At 46.9% G+C, this 18,493-nt stretch overlaps 2 protein-coding genes across 3 annotated transcripts in view; both read right to left on the bottom strand.

Moving 5' to 3' along the window:
• Window positions 1–4,803: 4,803 nt before the first annotated feature.
• Window positions 4,804–5,913, bottom strand: GPX1 (glutathione peroxidase 1). Its single transcript, XM_034996923.1, has 2 exons — window positions 5,572–5,913; window positions 4,804–5,352 (listed from the first exon to the last, which is right to left on the bottom strand). The coding sequence occupies exons 1-2, from the start codon at window positions 5,839–5,841 to the stop codon at window positions 4,993–4,995; spliced, it is 630 nt and encodes a 209-aa protein (XP_034852814.1). The 5' UTR covers window positions 5,842–5,913; the 3' UTR covers window positions 4,804–4,992.
• Window positions 5,914–6,955: 1,042 nt separating this feature from the next.
• RHOA (ras homolog family member A) overlaps window positions 6,956–18,493 on the bottom strand; it is a 61,450-nt gene continuing 49,912 nt past the window's right edge. For both annotated transcript variants that reach the window (XM_034997679.1, XM_034997680.1), the window contains 4 exons: window positions 17,671–17,827; window positions 14,853–14,973; window positions 9,122–9,252; window positions 6,956–8,212 (listed from right to left, as the gene is read on the bottom strand). In XM_034997679.1, coding sequence (XP_034853570.1) covers window positions 8,039–8,212; window positions 9,122–9,252; window positions 14,853–14,973; window positions 17,671–17,826 — 582 coding nt within the window. In that variant the 5' untranslated portion in view covers window position 17,827 and the 3' untranslated portion in view covers window positions 6,956–8,038. The remainder of the gene's footprint in view (window positions 8,213–9,121; window positions 9,253–14,852; window positions 14,974–17,670; window positions 17,828–18,493) is intronic.

Here is an 18,493-nt window from a genome sequence, read left to right as displayed (position 1 = left end):
GAAAAAGTAAAAGGCTCTAGAAGGACATTTCAGAAGAATTAAACATCAATGACATTATAACCTCTGTTACAGAAGGATTAGATTACTGGGGAAGGTGACAGGCAAAGACCTGAAGGAATCTCAGAGAGGAAGCGGGGATCATCTTTCCTACACTGAAGACTCATGCTGTTGGACAGATTCCATTCTGGTTATGCCACTCTTGGTGGCCAGCCCTGACTGGGCAGAGAGGGTGTGGGTTCCTGGGCCCAGGTGTGGCCAGTATCTTCTCTTCCTCGTCTAATTCTATTACCATTGGTGTCTTCCCAAATACGCAAATATTTAGCTTTTAATTGTGTTGTTTGCCCTTTGTACAGAGAAAATTCTCAATAGGCCTTTCTGGGATGAATGAATGGAAGAATACCAGATACTAGTCATTTTTTCATTTGACTAATAATCTATTACACACAGGTACTCATAGTCCCTTCCCTCCAGAGATAAACAGCCAGTATGGTTGGGGAAGACATTTTCACATGTAATTACAGTTTGTGTGGTGTGTGATGAAGTGCTCCAGGAACATGGAGGGTGATGCTGCAGACACTTTGCTGGGGAGGAAACCTAAGCAACTGGTATAGGGAGCCAAGACATGCTAACATTCCCCCTGGACTTTGGGCATGTATGATGAGTCTGCAAGGGATGCCCAGGGGACCAGGGCGTCTTTAGATTCACACACACATGTACAGAGGCATAGCTATGTGCTGCGGACAGAGGAGGCTAGGGTAGCAGGTGCTTCCTCTGCAGGGAGACTCGGATCCCCTCCATTTGCCTCCCTGTGGAGCCAGGTGGCCTGTAGGACTGTAAGACACCGCCCAAGGCCAGCTACACATTCCCCTGGATACTGCTTGGACTCTAGGCATTTGAATGAAGTGGGCCTGTTTTGTGGTCTCTTACTCTGGCCTTTCTGGCTGCAACCATACTAGGCCTGGGGAGGGGGGCATTGGGAGGGGGTGTTCTGTCTGAGAGATGAGTGATGGAAAGGCTGCTGGGCCTCTGCCTAGCACAACACTGTAGTATCAGGTCAGTCTCAGTGCCTCTGGATACAACTAACAGAATACCCATCAGCAGGCTGCCTACCTAGTTGGTGATTTTTGTTTTGCTTTCTCACATGACAAATCTAGAGTTGAGTTCTTGGGGAGGTCAAAGCTGAAGGATGTCATGTGTCTGGTAACTTGTGTGACCAGCTCGAGCTGGGCTTTATTTTAGAGCCATCCCAGCCATGTCACACCTCCGTATATGAAAGCATGCTCTTCCAGCCTATTTGTTGATTGTTAATATAACAAAAACCTGCCAACTTCAGGCTTCTTTGGCAGGAATCACTGCCCATTCTTTATAGATCCATGCTGTGTATTCTTAGGGAAATCTTTAGGCAGTGTTTTTTATTTAGTATTATCCAAAAGTTTGAACTTAAGAGATTTATTGAACTGGGGTGCCTGGGTGGTTCAGTCGGTTGAGCGTCCGACTCTTGATTTCCACTCGGGTCATGATCTCAGGGTCGTGGGATCAAACCCTGTGTCAGGTTCTGCGATGGGTATGGAGCCGCTTGGGATTCTCTCTCCCTCTCCCTCTACCCATTCCCCCCCAACACCTCCCTTGTGCACGTGCTCTCCCTCTCTTTCAAAAAAAAAAAAGATATAAAGAGATTTATTGAACTGATAGGGCCAGGAGTACTTCTGAGAAAATAAACTTGTTTTACTTATTTATTTATTCATTTATTTTTAAATTTTTTTAAAAAAAGACTTAATGTATTTGTTTGAAAGAGAGACAGAGGGAGCATGAGCAGGGGGAGGGGCAGAGGGAGAGGGAGAGAGAGGGAAGCAGACTCCCCGCTGAGTGCGGAGCCAGACATGGGGCTCAATCCCAGGACCCTGAGATCATGACCTGAGCCCAAATCAGACGTTTAATCAGCTGAGCCACCTATGCACCCCTATTTTTAATTTTTTTTTAAAATAAGCTAGTTTTAAATGTTGTTTGTGGAACTACATTGAGACAGAATGAGGAAGTCATCTGATAAAGAGCTAACTGTGCAAGAAGTGTCTGACTGTATTTTATCAGGTTTTTTTTTCAGTTTTATTGAGGGTTAATTGACCGATAAAATTGTAAAATATTTAAAGTGTACATAGAGGTAATTTGAGGTACTTCTACATGATTTTATGAGATTTAATGCTTTAAAAACAAAAAGAAAACCCAGTATTTCTGGAAGAACTACAAAAACTAAAGCTTCCGAACCTGAGTAACAGCAGGGCCCATTCCTTTTGCAGAAGGCCTGTGGCCTAAATGCTGTTGCCTGCTCCCAGATAAGCAATGTCCTGCGGCCACTTTAACTAAACACTTGGACCTCAGGCAGGCTTGCTGGGATTCCTTCGCTTTTACTTGTTCATCTGAACTGCTGATTCACGGCGGGGTGGGGCAGGTGCAGGTCAGAGCCAGTAGCGGTTTCATGGTTGAATGATAAGGAATGTGTATGTGTAGGAGTGTGTATTTGTACATGTTGGGGGAAGATGTCCAGTTTCTTGGGGAGGAAGAGGTAGTGTTAATTGGCTTTACTCTGATTCTTCCTGAAGGAGAGCGAGTTGGAAATGACTTTCAGTTAAGGGAGGCCGGCAGCTTGAAGTCTTAGGAGGACAGGGGCAGCCACATTGGGAACTCAGAAGTTCCCTTCTTTGGCAACCCAAGGCAAAAACTGAGAGGAAAAAAAAGTGGGCGAGTAAGAGTGAGTCACCAAGCAGCTTGGGAGGGAAGAGGCTGAAGTTAGTTTGGAAAGCCCTGGGTTCCCATTTAGAGCCTAACCAGACAATGTGGCCTGGGCGGCACTGACCCTTTACAGGAAAGGGGAGCCTTGGAGCAGAAAGTGTGTCCTCAGGTTCAGCTGGTAGGCAGCTAGTAGGATCCTAAGTCCCCAGACTTTCCAAAGCAGTATCTCTGGGTGAGGGCCATGGAACATTTTAACAAGTACCCTGGTGATTCTTGGGGGCTCTATGTTTAGCTCCTAGAACAGGACCTGACACATCTCGGACACTTGGTTATCTGGCTTCAATTCCAGCTGCCCCCCTGAAACTGTACTTGCTGAGGAACACTCAATCCACAAGCACTTGCCCCAGCCACCGTTATGAAATATCCCTTCTCACGGCCCCCTGACTCCATCCTGGTTCTCCCAGCTGTTCCTGTTAGCTGACCCAGGATTGGGAATCCATAGGCCTCGGGCCTAGGCGCCCCTGGTTTATTTCTTGCCACTCTCCCCAGGTTATCTCATACTCTCCAATGGCTACTTACTGTCCCCGTGGCTAGATCTTTGTCTCCAACCCATACTTCTTTTCTGAGTCTCTTTTAACTACCTGCTCCAGATACTCCATCTGGATGTCTCATGCAAGATGTCTGAATCTAAACACTCTTCTCCCCAAACCTGCTTGTCCATGTGTTGTCCAACTCAGTCAGCGGTGCCCCCTTCCCACCTCAGACCCTTGCACACTGTACTCCCTGCCTGTCCACTCTCCATCAGTTCATTCCTCAGTTAAATGCTTCTTGACTTCTCTTCAGCTTCACTGCCATTTCCTCCAGGAGGGAAGCGGGATCCTCCCTACTGGGCCAGGCTCTCTTATTCTCAAAGTACCCTGTACTACCTCAGAACTACACATGCTTTTAGGAACTATATATTCTTTCCACCTTTCCGAAGACTGCATTCCTGGCAGCCAACAGAACACTTGACACAGGACCGAACGATGAGCCCACATTCTGGACTGGGAGACACTGCTAATGTGTTTCTGCATCCTTGTCTGCCCAAGTAGGAGCCGCGTCCAAGCCGCCCAGAGTCCCCTGGGCTGTGATAGTAAGTGGCTTCAGGTCTGTTTCAAAAGATAGGCAGCAGAGACAGGAGAGGGAGAGAGAGGTTAGACCCAAACCACACCTGAGAAGCAGCAGCTGGCTTCCAAGATAAGCCCCTACCGTGAGCCTGACCATGCAATTCCAACTGCTAAGTACCAAGCAGGGCATGGTCAGAAGGCCCAGCTGTATACTCTTCTCACTCTGAATACATGAGAGGCAACAAGCAGTAAGGGCGGCATGGGAGTAGACATAAATAAGCCGGGGTGGCAACATGCAAAGATCTAACAAAGTAACGGGAAAAAATTTGTAAAATTGCATGGGCTTACGACTGTGTAAAGTAGGTGGACCTGACACTTGGAGAAGCCACAGACTCTGAATGCGAGTGGGAACTTGTGGTGTTCTCTTTTATGAATGTCCTTTCATGGCTAGTCAATACTTAGAAAGGAGGCCTACTGCTGGGATTAGGCAGTTGGCTCTTGACTTGTCTTCCTATTTTTGGAATCTGAACTTTCTCTTTTAACAGGACCTTGGGATAGCCCTACTAAATATCCTGGCAGAAGGAAAAACACTGGGACAGGAGTTAGGCTTTCCAGACACTACAGACAAAAGCTTAGGAAGTTCAGGCTTGGCTAAAACAAAGGCCAGGGGCGCCTGGGTGGCTCAGTCGTTAGGCATCTGCCTTCCACTCAGGTCATGGTCCTGGGGTCCTGGGATGGAGCCCCGCATCGGGCTCCTTCCTCAGCGGGAAGCCTGCTGCTCCCTCTCCCACTCCCCCTGCTTGTGTTCCCTCTCTCGCTGTGTCTCTGTCAAATAAATAAAATCTTTCAAAAAATAAAATAAAATAAAGGCCAAGGGGTGGTGGGGGGGGCATGACACTTAAGCTCACAGCCCTGTGACAATGAGGTTACTAGGAAAGATGTCCCCAACTGACACAGGACACACACAAAGTTGTGCTGACACCCAACACTTTATTACCGAGGAGCCTCGTTAGGGAGGGGGTGCTGGGATGGACAAAAGCGCCTAGCTCAGGGGATTTTCCTGGAAATCAGGTGTTCCTCCATGCAGATTTCGAGGAAACACCGTCATGGATGAAATCCCGAGGGCAGCGCTGCCAAGCAGCAGGGGGCGGAGGGTTGCCTAGGCACTGCTGGGCCCCTGGGACAGCAGGGCTTCGATGTCAGGCTCGATATTGATGGTGGGAAAGCGGCGGCTGTACCTGCGCACAGGCACACCATCCGAGCCCACCAGGAACTTCTCAAAGTTCCAGGCGATGTCGTTGCGGCACACGGGAGACCAGGTGATGAACTTGGGGTCGGTCATGAGCGCAGTGGCGTCGTCACTGGGGGCTGGCAGGGACTCCCGCAGGAAGGCGAAGAGGGGGTGCGCCTGCGCGCCGTTCACCTCGCACTTCTCAAAAAGCGTGAAGTTGGGCTCGAACCCGCCGCCAGGTCGGACGTACTTGAGGGAATTCAGGATCTCTTCGTTCTTAGCGTTCTCCTGCGGGAAGGGAGAGCAGCTGGAACCCGGGGCCGCAAGGGGAGGGGAAACGTTCGGACAGCAAACGAGAAGTTTCTCGATGAGTCACCGGGCTCTTGCCCTTCTTGTACAACCCTTAGGGCGACCTGACCCCAGCTGGGACGAGCGCCGGTGGGCCCGCCTCTCCGCAGCCAGGACCTGGTGCACGCCCCGCCCCCCCGCTCTGCCCCCAGCGCTCACCTGATGCCCGAACTGGTTGCACGGGAAGCCGAGCACAACCAGGCCCCGGGGCCCGAGGCGCCGCTGCAGCTCGTTCATCTGGGTGTAGTCCCGGACCGTTGTGCCTCAGAGCGACGCCACATTCTCGATGAGCAGCACCTTGCCCCGCAGGGAACCCAGGCTCAGGGGCTCCCCGCCGGCCAGCGGGCGCGCAGAGAAGGCATACACGGAGCGCGGGGCCGCCGCCGCACCAGCGGCGGCGGCGGCGGCGGCGAGCGGAGCGGCACACATGGTGGGCTTTCCGACTACAGTGCGTAGCTTCGGCAGGGGACAGCGAGGACTGTGGGGTCACGTGGCGCAGGGACTTTTCCGGCCGCCCGCCCCCCCCGGCCCCGCCTCATCCGGCCTCCGCCCCCCCTCCAGCCGGGTGGGAGGGTGCGTCCTGGCCGGATGCGGGCACCGCCCAGGCGGTGCAGAGCCGCAGGCACGCCAGGTCCCGTCCAGGCAGCGCAGGGCTGGTGGCGTTCCCGCGAGTTCCCCAGGGCTCGGGTCCAAGAGGGCTCCGGTTCCTTCTCAAGGGTTTTTAGTTAAAGGATGGGGCAGGGCCCAAGGAGACTGGGCAGCAACAGCAGCGGGTGCCGCTCCTGACCACACAGCCCTCCCAGGCTAAGCCACATTACTTCTCTTGCAGTCTGTGCCCTATTGTCGCCAGGTGCACAGAGCGAGTTGGGACTTGCGGTGGTGGTGCAGTTGGCAGTGGCTGCCAAAGCAAGTTCTCTCTGCGGTGACGCGCTGTGGCTCTAGGAAGGTTAAGTTGGAGGAAAGTGGGCATTGCCCGGGGCAGCCAGGGCTCAGGCTCCAAAATGCAGCTCTAACTCCCTTCCCTGCATTCTGGGGCTGCCTGGCGCGTCTTCTCATCCAGGCCTCCGGTCTCCTTTTAGATCTCCAGTGTGGCACTGTCCTTACACTGGTTTTTCCAAGGAGCCACTGAGGCCCAGCCCCCTCCCTGGCTTCTGGGGTGGACCCAGCCGATTTCAGGCCATCCTCTATACCTAATCAGCTTAACCTGAGGCTCAGGCCTGTAAGTAAAAGACACTGAAAACGGGCAGGAAGAGAAAAATGTCACACTCCTGAGATTCCTCTAGAGGAATGACTGCTTGGAGTACCCTTCATGTATTCTCCGTACAATGCATTCCCCACACTAGGCCACTGTGAACTTTAACTGACACAAAATGATCGTTTCCGCCTTCTTAGGAGCAGCCAGGTTAGTGCCAAATTGGGGGGGGGGGGGGGTCAGAATGGGGGCAAGCTGGTATTTCGCACTCTGAAGGAACCTTCCAAGGAGAGCTAGGCTGGATATATCCTCCCACTCCCAGCCCTGGAGAGAGCAACACAAACACCAGGATACAGGAAGTTTAGAAAACTGCCTTTATTCTATTAGTAGTTGGAAAAATTAACTGGTACAGAAAAAAAGTTCAGTCAGCTGGAGAGAAGAAAGAGTGCCACCCAAGAGAACTGGTGGCTCCTGTGGGAGGGAACCTGGATACAGTGAGGAAAAGCACTGTGAACTAGAGCCAGACCCTGCAGTCCAGGTGAGACAGGTCATGCCACCTTCTGAAGTGTCTAAGTGCCTCAGGCATGAAACCAAATTCCTATTTATTTAGCCCAGCTCTGGGGAGGGGGTACTGGAATATGTGGGGCCAAAAACAGGTGATATGGGCCATCTTTTTTATCAGAGAAACTGACAAAACGGGAATTTTAAAAATGAATTTTCCATCTGACTTTATTTTCAAATACACTTTCTTTTTTAAAAAACCAATACACTTTCTGCAGGGATGACAAATATCAGTATTAGGAAATCCAATTATACAAAAAATACTACATCTAGTCTGGGGTAGATATATTTATTTTTTGGTAACATACATTAAGTGGCACTAATTACACAGTAACTATAAGGTAACTAACATGAAACCACAGAACTGTAACTCTGCCACAGCTGCATGGACTTGGGCCTTTCTGGATGAGCATTTTCAAAAAACTGGATGCCCATCACAGAGCTATGCCAATAAAATTTGTTAAGGAGTAAAGCTCTGAAGTAGGGACTCACCAGAGTACCTTGCAGCTGACAGATGGCAGGCAGGACATGTTAGTTATAAAGTAGTTACAGCCTAATTCACAAAAGTTACCAACTGTTTCTCTTTCTAGAAAGAAGCAGGAAGTTAAGAAATTCCTTGAATTAGCGCCTGGTGTGTCAGGTGGGAGTGCAGAGGAGGGCTGTTAGAGCGGTGTCAGAAGGACCCTGGTGGTCGGGTGGGTTGGACATCATTAATAATCACGGTTGGCTTCTAAATACTGGTAGCAAGATGACTTCTGATTTGTAATCTTAGGTAAATTATAGATAAATGAAAAAAGGCCAGTAATCATACACTAAGATTAATAAACAGCACTTCAAAATTAACCGCATGAGGGCTGTGCTTGCAGCAGGGTTTCACAAGACAAGGCACCCAGATTTTTTCTTCCCACGTCTGGCTTGCAGAGCAGCTCTCGTGGCCATTTCAAAAACCTCCCTCACTCCATCTTTGGTCTTTGCTGAACACTCCATGTAACCGAAAGCGCCAATCCTGTTTGCCATATCTCTGCCTTCTTCCGGTTTCACCGGCTCCTAACAAAGACAAAAGAGCACTTTCAGTTAAGTGTCACGTATATGAAGTAAGTGCAAAGTACTCAAATTCAGCTTAAAAGACTTCTTTTAAAAGCTGCCAAACCCAGATTTGAGTTCTGACTTATGAAACTCATATGCAGTGATCCTCCCTACCCCAATATAAAATCTCTATCAAACAAGCTCTTCTCTGGGACGTAGAGAGAAAGGGAGAGGCCAGAAAGCCCTGCAGGGTTTAGGAGGGAATCAAGGGCAAAATGATTCAAGCTTTCAGTCCAGGGTAAGCACTTGGGTCTTCCTGTAATTAGCTTCACAGAGGACTGAATGCCTCTGGGAGGAGACAGATCCTGACCTTAACATTCAGAGAGAAACCTCAGTGGAAGAACCTGGGCTGAAGACCTCAAAGCTCTTGCCCTGCACTAGGTAAGCCCTCCCATTGGGCCGCCTGGCTTCTCAGAAGCCAAGATGCGAACTCCATCATGCCTTTTATAAAGGCATCAGGGCTCTCTCGACTCCTTGTCCTCAGGATTTCCTGATCTTTTAGTTGCCACCAATTTAATCTTTGGCCTCACACATACCAAGGTAATAACCAGAGAGGGAAATCAAGAGCCTGATAAAAAGTTCCTGCATCTGGAGCACTGACTACTGCTGCTGATAGTCCCTTCTCAGGCAGGCAATCCTTGGAGGCACAGCACTACCTCACAGGAGAGCTTCCCATCTCATATGAGTAGGGAGTCTTAAGGGCCCTCTGAGCAGGCCCCAGTGAATGAGGGACAGATGGAGAAAGAAAGGCTTCTGGGACTCTCTGAAATAGCCTGGCTTGTGAGTTTCTGCTGGGCCCCCTCAACATCCAACCTTCGGCCCTGGGTTTAAGACTACTACAGGACAACAGAGTCCTGCCCCAGACAATACCTGCTTCATCTTGGCTAGCTCCCGCCTTGTGTGCTCATCATTCCGAAGATCCTTCTTGTTCCCAACCAGGATGATGGGCACGTTGGGACAGAAGTGCTTGACTTCCGGGGTCCATTTTTCTGGGATGTTTTCTGAAAGAAACAAAATTTGGATATACAATACAATTCTATCTTGAACAATGTCCAAGAGCCCTAGTTAAATTGCAAGGAAACTACTTAAAAAAGTATGCTCAACATTTAATGGAGTCTCACTAGTTTCAAAAGCACAGAAAAAGGCAAAATCTAACCCCCTTCCATTAAGCACAGAATCACCAGCTTTTCCTCAGTCCCCACTAAGGAACTCCATTCCTGTAGAAGTGGGGCCCAGTTAAAGCCTCTGGAGGAGCAAAGAATCCAGGACACAGGGTGGCTCCACAATGATACAACCTGACCCAAGGAGGGAAGCTATCCATGGACCATTTCGTCACTGCTGGCTAGTAATTCTGACTACATCTTCCAGAAAGGGTCTCCATTCAAGGGCTGCAGCTGGCCCAGGGTCCCCATGTTCTCTCGATACCTTCCTTTTGGACCTTCAGCATGACCCCCATCGTGTAGGTTATTGGTATTTCTTTTCTTTTTTTTTTTTTTTAAAGATTTTATTTGTTTATTTGACAGAGAGAGAGCACAAGTAGGCAGAGTAACAGGCAGATGGAGAGGGAAAAACAGGCTCTCCGCTGAGCAGGGAGCCGGATGTGGGGCTCAATCCCAAGACCCCAGGACCATGACCCGAGCCAAAAGCAGCCGCTTAACAGACTGAGCCACCCAGGTGCCCCGGTTATTGGTATTTCAAATGGCTCAAGAATGACTTATGAAAATGAGTGATAACCAGCTTCTTGCCAATACTGTACTAATTTACAAAGGTTGGACGTACATCATGGTGTGTAAGTGGCCCGGGTTCAACCTCCCACAACCATGGCCTTGGGCATCTCAGAGTCAGGCATGATTTTATAAAATGGGGATAACAGTATTACCTATCTCACATAGGGTTATTCAGAGTCAGTGCATACAAAGTACTTATTGACAATCATTTAAATGGTCTACTTGTAATCTGAGGCTATATTTTGTAAATAAATTGTTCAGGGGCGCCTTGGGTGGCTCAGTTGGTTAAGCATCTGCCTTCAACTCGGGTCATGATCCCAGGGTCCTGGGATGGAGCCCCATGTCGGGCTCTCTGCTCAGTGGGAGCCTGCTTCTCTCTCTCCCTGCCGCTCTGCCTGTTTGTGCACGCGATCGCTCTCTAACAAATAAATAAATAAAATCTTTTTTTTTTTTTTAAGATTTTTATTTATTTATTTATTTGAGAGAGAGAGAGAGAGCACATGAGAGGGGGGAGGGTCGGGAGGGTCAGAGGGAGAAACAGACTCCCTGCCGCGCAGGGAGCCCGATGCGGGACTCGATCCAGGGACTCCAGGATCATGACCTGAGCCGAAGGCAGTCGCTTAACCAACTGAGCCACCCAGGCGCCCAATAAATAAAATCTTAAAAAAAAAAAGTAAACTTCATTCTCTGACTTCAAGACAAATTACCAAAAGGCAAGAGTTATTTAGAATATGGAAGATGCTCTGTCTTCTGGCTGAAAGACCGTATCAGATAAAGAAGCTATATGAGTAAGGTCAGGAAACTTACATAATTTGATGCTCTACTCTTCGGCACACAAGATGGACACTTGACTGTGCTTTACTACAGCAACAATAGAGTCAATTTTATCACTAATGTCACAACTTAAAACTCAAAAGTTTTATTCTGAAACAAAGAGGTTCCCAAAGAAGTGCAGTGTTCCAGTCTTCAGAACAATGCAGAGTAATACAGAGAAAAGGGCCAGCCCATCTAACAACCACGCCAAACAGCCTCAGCCTGAACCTTGCTCTCACCTCTGCACCTGCGGTCACTTTTCAGTTCAGCTCTGACAGTGATCACTTTACTTTTTTTTTTATTTTTTTTTTTAGATTTATTTTTTTGACAGAGAGAGATATAGCGAGAGCAGGAACACAAGCAGGGGGAGCGGGACAGGGAGAAGCAGGCTTCCTGCAGAGCATGGAGCCCGATGTGGGACTCGATCCCAGGACCCTGGGATCATGACCTGAGCCGAAGGCAGACGCTTAACGACTGAGCCACCCAGGCGCCCGACAGTGATCACTTTAAAAGGTAAGTGAGACATCACTCCCTTGTTCAATCCTTCTCACAATCCAGTTCCCAACTCACTCATGATGAAAGGAAAAGTCCACACCATTAACCACTTGGCTTTGCAACCCTCATTCCCACTTCTTCTGCTGCACTGGATTCCTTCCTTCCTCTTCCTGCCTTGGTGACTTTGCATCTGCTGTTCCCCCTACCTGGAAGGTTCTTTTATTAGATATCTGTATTTGCTTCCCTCAGATCCTTTAGGTCTCTCCCAGAAGTCACCTTTTCAGTACGGTTGCTGACCATCCTATGGTCATCCTCTAAAACAGACTACTATCATGGCCCATTCCACACCCACCTCTAAGAATGCTATTTGTAAAATTTCTTGCTATCAGATTTTTTTTTTTTTTGATTTACTGTTGTTTTTGCTCTTCTGTCTCCCTTAATCTAGAAATTTCTTCCATAAATAGGTGCTCAGTAATTATTTGCTGAATGTATGAAATTATTACTCCAATAGTCTCCCCACCCCCTGGAAATTCAGGACACATAAATTAAAATGAATTACCTCTGTCTTGTCTTCTCTTTTCATGAATAACTTTAAAACTTAATTTTTTTCTTTTCTGCGCCCCCCCCCCCCCCGCTTTTTTTAAAGTAGGCTCCATGCCCAACATGAGGCTTGAACTCACAGCCCTGAGGCAAGAGTCTCATGCTTTACTGACTGAGCCAACCAGGCGCCCCTAAAACTTTATGTAATCCAGTGATGGCAATCACCTATAGTATCTCCCACCCCCCCCGAAATAATCTGATAACATTGAAGCTTATCACTCTGTGTGGATTTACAGTGGGGTTGTATGAGGGCCTTTGGGAATTCCAGAAAGCTAGAGAGTAGAAATCCTTATCATCTAGATCAGGGTCAGCAAATAAAATCTTGTCTGGAGTCTACTTTAAAAAAATACTTATAAAAATAAGGGGCACGTGGGTGGCTCAGTCAGTTAAACATCTGCCTTTGGCTCAGGTCATGAACCCAGGGTGCTGGGATCGAGCCCCACATGGGGCTCCTTGCTCAGCGGGGAGCCTGCTTCTTCCTCTCCTTCTACTGCTCCCCCTGCTTGAGTGAGCACGCGTGCCCTTGCTCTCTCAAAAAATAGCATCTTTGGGGAGCCTGAGTGGCTTAGGCAGTTAAGCATCCGACTCTTGGTTTCAGCTCAGGTCATGGTCTCACAGTGGTGGGATTGAGCCCTGTGTCTGGCTCAGTGCTGAGTAGAGTCTGCTTCAGATTTTCATTCCCTCCCCCTCTGCTCCCCCCACCCCTGCTCGCTCACACTCTTTCTCTCTCTAAAATAAATAAAATCTTTTTTTTTCTTAAAATAAGTTTTACTGGAACATAGCCAAGCTCATTCATTATATATATTCTGTGGCTGCTTTTGTGATACAACAGTGAAATTGAGTAGTTGTGGCGAAGTTCAGTACAACATATGGCCAACAAAGCCTAAAGTATTTACTATTTGGTCTTTTAGAAGTTTGCTACCCCAGGTCTCAACTAGAATATAGACTCTAGAACAACTGCCAGTCCAGACAGCAGACGCTCAAAAAGTAAAATTATCACAGGGTTGGCTGGCAGCAGGGCTGAAACTTTCACACCAACATTCTGATTCCTGATCAAACTTGTTATCCTATACCTACATACAGGGCCATAGTCTAATAACATCCAATCACATAAAACAAAGTTTAACATTAGGTTGACATTAGCTTTTCATTTTCTTGATCCATACTTTTTGAGTTCCCATAACACATTTTACTTGGGCAAACTACTGGTGAGATTCTCCCCATATCCAAGCCAAGACAACAGAACTTTTAAAAGGACTTTGGCAAAACCAAGCTAGTTAAGTCAGCTCAGCAAAAGGGGTCCACCTATCAACCACACTCCTGCAGTGACCTCCAGGGAAGGCAGAGCATTCTCCAACATCAGACCCTCTCCCCAGGTGTATTTGTATTTCAGAGATCTCTCCTTTGCCTCTTTACTTTCTACCTCTACTCTCCTCCCCAGGGCCTGCCCTTTGGGAGAAGGGCCAGCAAAAAACAAGTCATGGCTAGTAAAGAGAAGTCAAAAGCTAAAGAGGGGCACCTGGGTGGCTCAGTCAGCTAAGCACCTGAATCTTGATTATCAGCTCAGGTCCTGATCTCAGGGTTCAAGCCCCACACTGGGCTCCACGCTGGGGGTGGAGCCTACTTTAAAAAAGCCGGCGGGAGGCAGGGGGTGCTAAAGACCTCCTTTGAGACTAGGAGACATGGAGAAAAGTAACTTTTTTCTCTGAAGTGTTTTTGTCCCTAAAGGATTATACCTTGGATGATGAGATATAGGGCACGCATTCCTCCTCATTCCCACAGGACTCAGACAAATCCATGATGTGTGTGTGAAGGGAGGGTCTCGCACGGCTCTATTTTTTCTATGCCCCATCTTCTCGGGCCTTCCAACAGACTCCCAAAGATAGCCAGGTACGTTTGAGAAACCAAAACTGAAACAACTGTTGAAAATGACTGAAGTGAACCAATGGCAGAGAGTACCTGCTCTATCTGTCTCAGTCTTGGGAGACACTGCACAGAGGCTCAGTCTCAGCTTGATGCCTTGGGATGCATAACCCTGACTCAAGGGGCTCAAAATCTTGGAGCGCCCAAGTACTGTCATTAAAATGAGTAGAACCATGACCAAAAAAAAAAAAGGTCACATAACCCTAACTGGCCAGCGCAAGCCCACATCACCAGCAGGCCCTCCAAGGTTGTTTGTGTTAATGATGACAATGTTCTTGGCCCAACTGCTACCTTGTAAAGACAGAGCACTACATCACCAAGAGAAACATTTTATCCTCTTAGGTACAAACCGAAAGTAAGTTCTGTTTCAGACCTTGGTGCCTTGCTTCGCAGAGTATGAGGTCAGTGTTATTAGGTCTTTTTCTGAAGGAAGGTGGCTTCTGAGACATGTGACCAACTGAGCTGGTGAAATGGTCAAGTTCAAGTCTCTCTTTATTAGCTAAGATACTTTAGAAAACGGCTAAAATGGGGCTTTAAAAATACTACCAGGAGGGGTGCTGGGTGACTCAGTTGGCTAAGCATCCAACTGTTGATCTCGGGGGAGTCTGCTTCTCTCCCTCTCCCTCTGACCCTCCCCGCACACACTCTCTCTCAGATAAATAAATAAACCTTTAAACAAACAAATACACTACCAGGAAACAGCAAATCACCAGTTTAGATATTGGGAAGCAACAGGTTCAAAACAAAGTACTGAAAAAAGGTGTGAGCACCTAAAAAAGCCTTCCTCAAATTTTAGTAGAAAAGATGGCTTTGTATTTGGAACCCACCTACTTTACAAGGTAGACACATAGGAGACCTAGGCTGAAAAGTGAGCCAGGGCCCAGGCCTTCTAGTCCCAAGGCTCTAGGACTCTGGTCACTGATGATTCCTTCTATGAAGTTCATGTTTGCTTTTCAATGCTTGATGCACAGAAATGACCTGAGAAACCAGGTGTCAGCCAGGCACACAGACAGTGACAAACATCAGGCTGCAGAGTTACTCACCTAAACTATCAGGGCTGTCAATGGAGAAACACATCAGTATAACATCAGTGTCCGGATAGGAGAGAGGCCTCAAGCGATCATAATCTTCCTGCCCAGCTGTATCCCACAAAGCCAACTCTACCTGTGATAGGAAAAATAAACACAAGAATGCAAGGTTAATCCTCCCCACTTTCAGACGAAGTGGTACTCACCAAAGTACATTCAAATGGCAAACTGTCCAAAACAGTAAAACAAGCCTGAGCTGGACAGTGTGTTTAAATTGTTTTAGGTTGAAATTTCTCAAAATACTAGAGTACATAAAGTATATAATAAAGTACATAATTAGTACATAATTTAAAATATCAAATCAAAAATAACTTTATAGTTTGTAAAAAGCATAGTATTTAATTATAAACAACATTCTACATAGAAAGGCAGATGAACAAGGAAAATCAAACTATAAAGAACATTCTATCAGGTGTACAAAAAAAGCAAGACAAGGAAACATCAGACCTGAGTAACTTTTCCCAACACATTCTAACTCAATTGTTGCCCTTTTTTGGTCTCATCATTCTGCTCAATGTGCAAACATGGAGACAAGACTGTATTTGAGGGGCACTTGGGTGGCTTAGTCGGTTAAGCATCTGCCTTCTGCTCAGGTTGTGATCCCAGGGTCCTGGGATCGAGCCCCACGTCAGGCTCCCTGCTCAGTGGGGAGTCTACTTCTCCATCTCCCTCTGTTCCTCCCCGCACTCACGCTTACTCTTTCTCTCAAATAAGTAAATAAAACCTTAAAAAAAAAAAAAAAAAGACTACATTTGAGTAGGTGGGTAAGAAAAGACACCATGCTGGACGTTAGGCAAGGTCTCAGTGGACAAGAAAGGTCTCTGGACCTGCCTTTTCTGCTCAAAAAATATCTGAATGAAAGCATCACTAAGAGAGCAGGGTACTCCTTTCACACCTGGAACCTGCTCACCTTCCTGTGGTAGGAGGGCAAACTGATGCCTGGGCTCTGGACACAGGTCCCCTTCCATGTTGTCTGGCACTGCAGCCAGCCCTGTGATATCTCACAACCAGAGTGGGATTTTAATACTTCTGCTCAGGGAGGCTTTGGAGCCAAAAGCTCTCCTTCTAGTACTTGGAATACCCTTTTTTCCTAGAGCCTTCACAGCACATATTTCAAAGTTTCTAAATATCATTCTTTCCTTAAAGTTGATGGCTAATTATCTCTTCCACCCTCAACCTCTGCCCTAGGATGCATCGCTCACAACCTCCACTAGACCCACTACACTTCTGTCATGCACACACACTACTGGTTTGGTATGTGTATTTCTTTTTTTTTTTTTTTGGTATGTGTATTTCTAATACATTGATACCCAAGCCTCACAACAGAATGAACCTCAGAATGGTACAGCTCATTCACTCTCTGCCTAATCGCACTACCTTGGCCCCTCCAAGCCTCATGTGTGCTCAGTCAGACACATCCAACCCTATCTCCTGATAAATGCTTTGGATGTTGGCCCTATCTCTTATCAGAATGGGCTTTTCCATCTTTGGTAGGTCCGTTCCTGGGACCACAATCACCTAGAATCTTGGATGGTTTCCTAGACTATTACTGTATACTCTTAAATGAACATTCCTAGCACCCTCTCTCAACTTGTAGGCTACTGAGTTGCTAAGAAGCATTTTTATTTCAGGGACCCTAGAAATCTGAATAGCTAGCTTAATGTGCTTTCCATACCCGGTGCCACAAACTGAAGCTAGGAAGCACCGGGACAGAAAGGGGTAATAGGTAAAGCAGGAAAATGAGAAGGGAGAAAGGGCATGGAATTATGGGGGCCAATATATTAGGTGCTAGCAGCATGAGACATGTGAATGAATGCCCAAGAGGACTGAATATACTGGAGAAGAGCCCCTTGTTCTAGTTTCTTTTCAGCTGACCCATTTGCAGTGGGAATTTCATGCCTCTCCAAAAGTTGTACAGGAGCTGGGTAAGACATTATTTGACACAAAAGGGAACAGAAGGGGGCGCCTGGGTGGCTCAGTCGTTAAACGTCTGCCTTCCTTCCGCTCAGGTCATGGTCCCAGGGTCCTGGGATCGAGCCCCGCATCGGGCTCCCCGCTCAGCAGGAAGCCTGCTTCTCCCTCTCCCACTCCCCCTGCTTGTGCTCCCTGTGTCTCTGTCAAATAAATAAAATCTTTAAAAAAAAAGGGGGGGGGGACAGAAAATTAAAAATATATATATATAAACTCTAATTCCAGGAGAGTCTTGCTCTGGTCTTGCCAGTGGACTTTCAGGACAGACACGAAGAAACACTGTCCTTGTTGCCAGTAACAGGTAATTGAAGCAATGGTGGCGGCCTATTTATGTTAAAGTAAAACACTATTAAAAAAAATTAAATATGAGAATATTATTTAAATGTCACATTGCTGGTGGTGTACATCAGTATACCCCTTTGAGACCCATAAAATGACCTCTTGACCTAGTAATCTCATACTTCAGCACTGAATGATATTTGACAGAACGGGGGAAGTCCATCCATACGAAGAGATTCACTTTAGCATTATCCATCTGGCAACAAACTAAATTTCAAATATAAAGCTGTAAAGAGGCTTCCCTATGTAAAATACATAGGGATGTGATTAAAGTCTAGATGACAGCAGTTAAAAATGAACAAAGTTGGGCTATGATGGCAGGAACAGAATGGATTTCTCAAACATGTTTGTTATTATTATATTGTGTACTGAAGAGACAAAAAGGCCTAATTCTCTACAGGCTCTATGAACATTTTTGCCTAAGATGCAAAATGAAACCAGTTGTTATGAAAAGTGTACTCACCTGCTTTCCATCAACTTCAATATCTGCCACATAGTTCTCAAACACTGTGGGTACATACACCTCTGGGAACTGGTCCTTGCTAAAGACGATGAGCAAACAAGTCTTGCCACAGGCTCCATCACCAACAATCACCAGTTTCTTCCGGATGGCAGCCATGCTGAAACATGAGACAAAGGTGTTATCTAGAACGCACAAGAAGCTATTAATAGCCCCAGGCTATGACACACACTTTTCTGACCATGGGGCACAAGCCTCTCACCCAAATACAAAATGCTAGTACAACTTTCCACTTGACACCAAAACTCCACAACTAATGGGTTATACTTTTTTTCTTTTTAAGATTTATTTATTTATTTGAGTGAGAGAGAGAGAGACAGACAGAGAGAGAGAATGGAGTGAGGGGGAGAGAGAGAGAGAGAGGGAGAGAGAATCTTTAAGCAGACTCTGTGCTGAGTGTGGAGCCTGACGCCTGGCTCTATGCCAGGACCATGAGATCACGACCTGAGCTGAAACCAAGAATTGATGCTTAACTGACTGCTGCCCAGGCGCCACAAACTGTTATATAATGGTAAAAAGACTGAAAGCTTATCCTCAAGATTAGAACAAGACAAGAATGGCCACTTTTGCCACTTCTATCCAACATGATAATGAAGATTCTAGCCAGAGTAATTAAGCAAGAAAATGAGATAAGACATCCAGACTGAAAAGGAAGAAGTAAAACTATCTTAATTTGTAGATGACATGACCTTATATATATATGGAAAATCCTAAGGAATCCATTAAAAATTATTAGAACAAATTCAGTAAGGTTGCAGGATACAAG

This window comes from Mirounga leonina, unplaced genomic scaffold (genome assembly GCF_011800145.1).
Source record: "Mirounga leonina isolate KUSES-001 unplaced genomic scaffold, KU_Mleo_1.0 Mir_94, whole genome shotgun sequence".
Lineage (NCBI taxonomy): Eukaryota > Metazoa > Chordata > Mammalia > Carnivora > Phocidae > Mirounga > Mirounga leonina.
The sequence above is the reverse complement of the archived record's forward strand: the minus strand, read 5'-3'. Positions and strand labels throughout refer to the sequence as shown.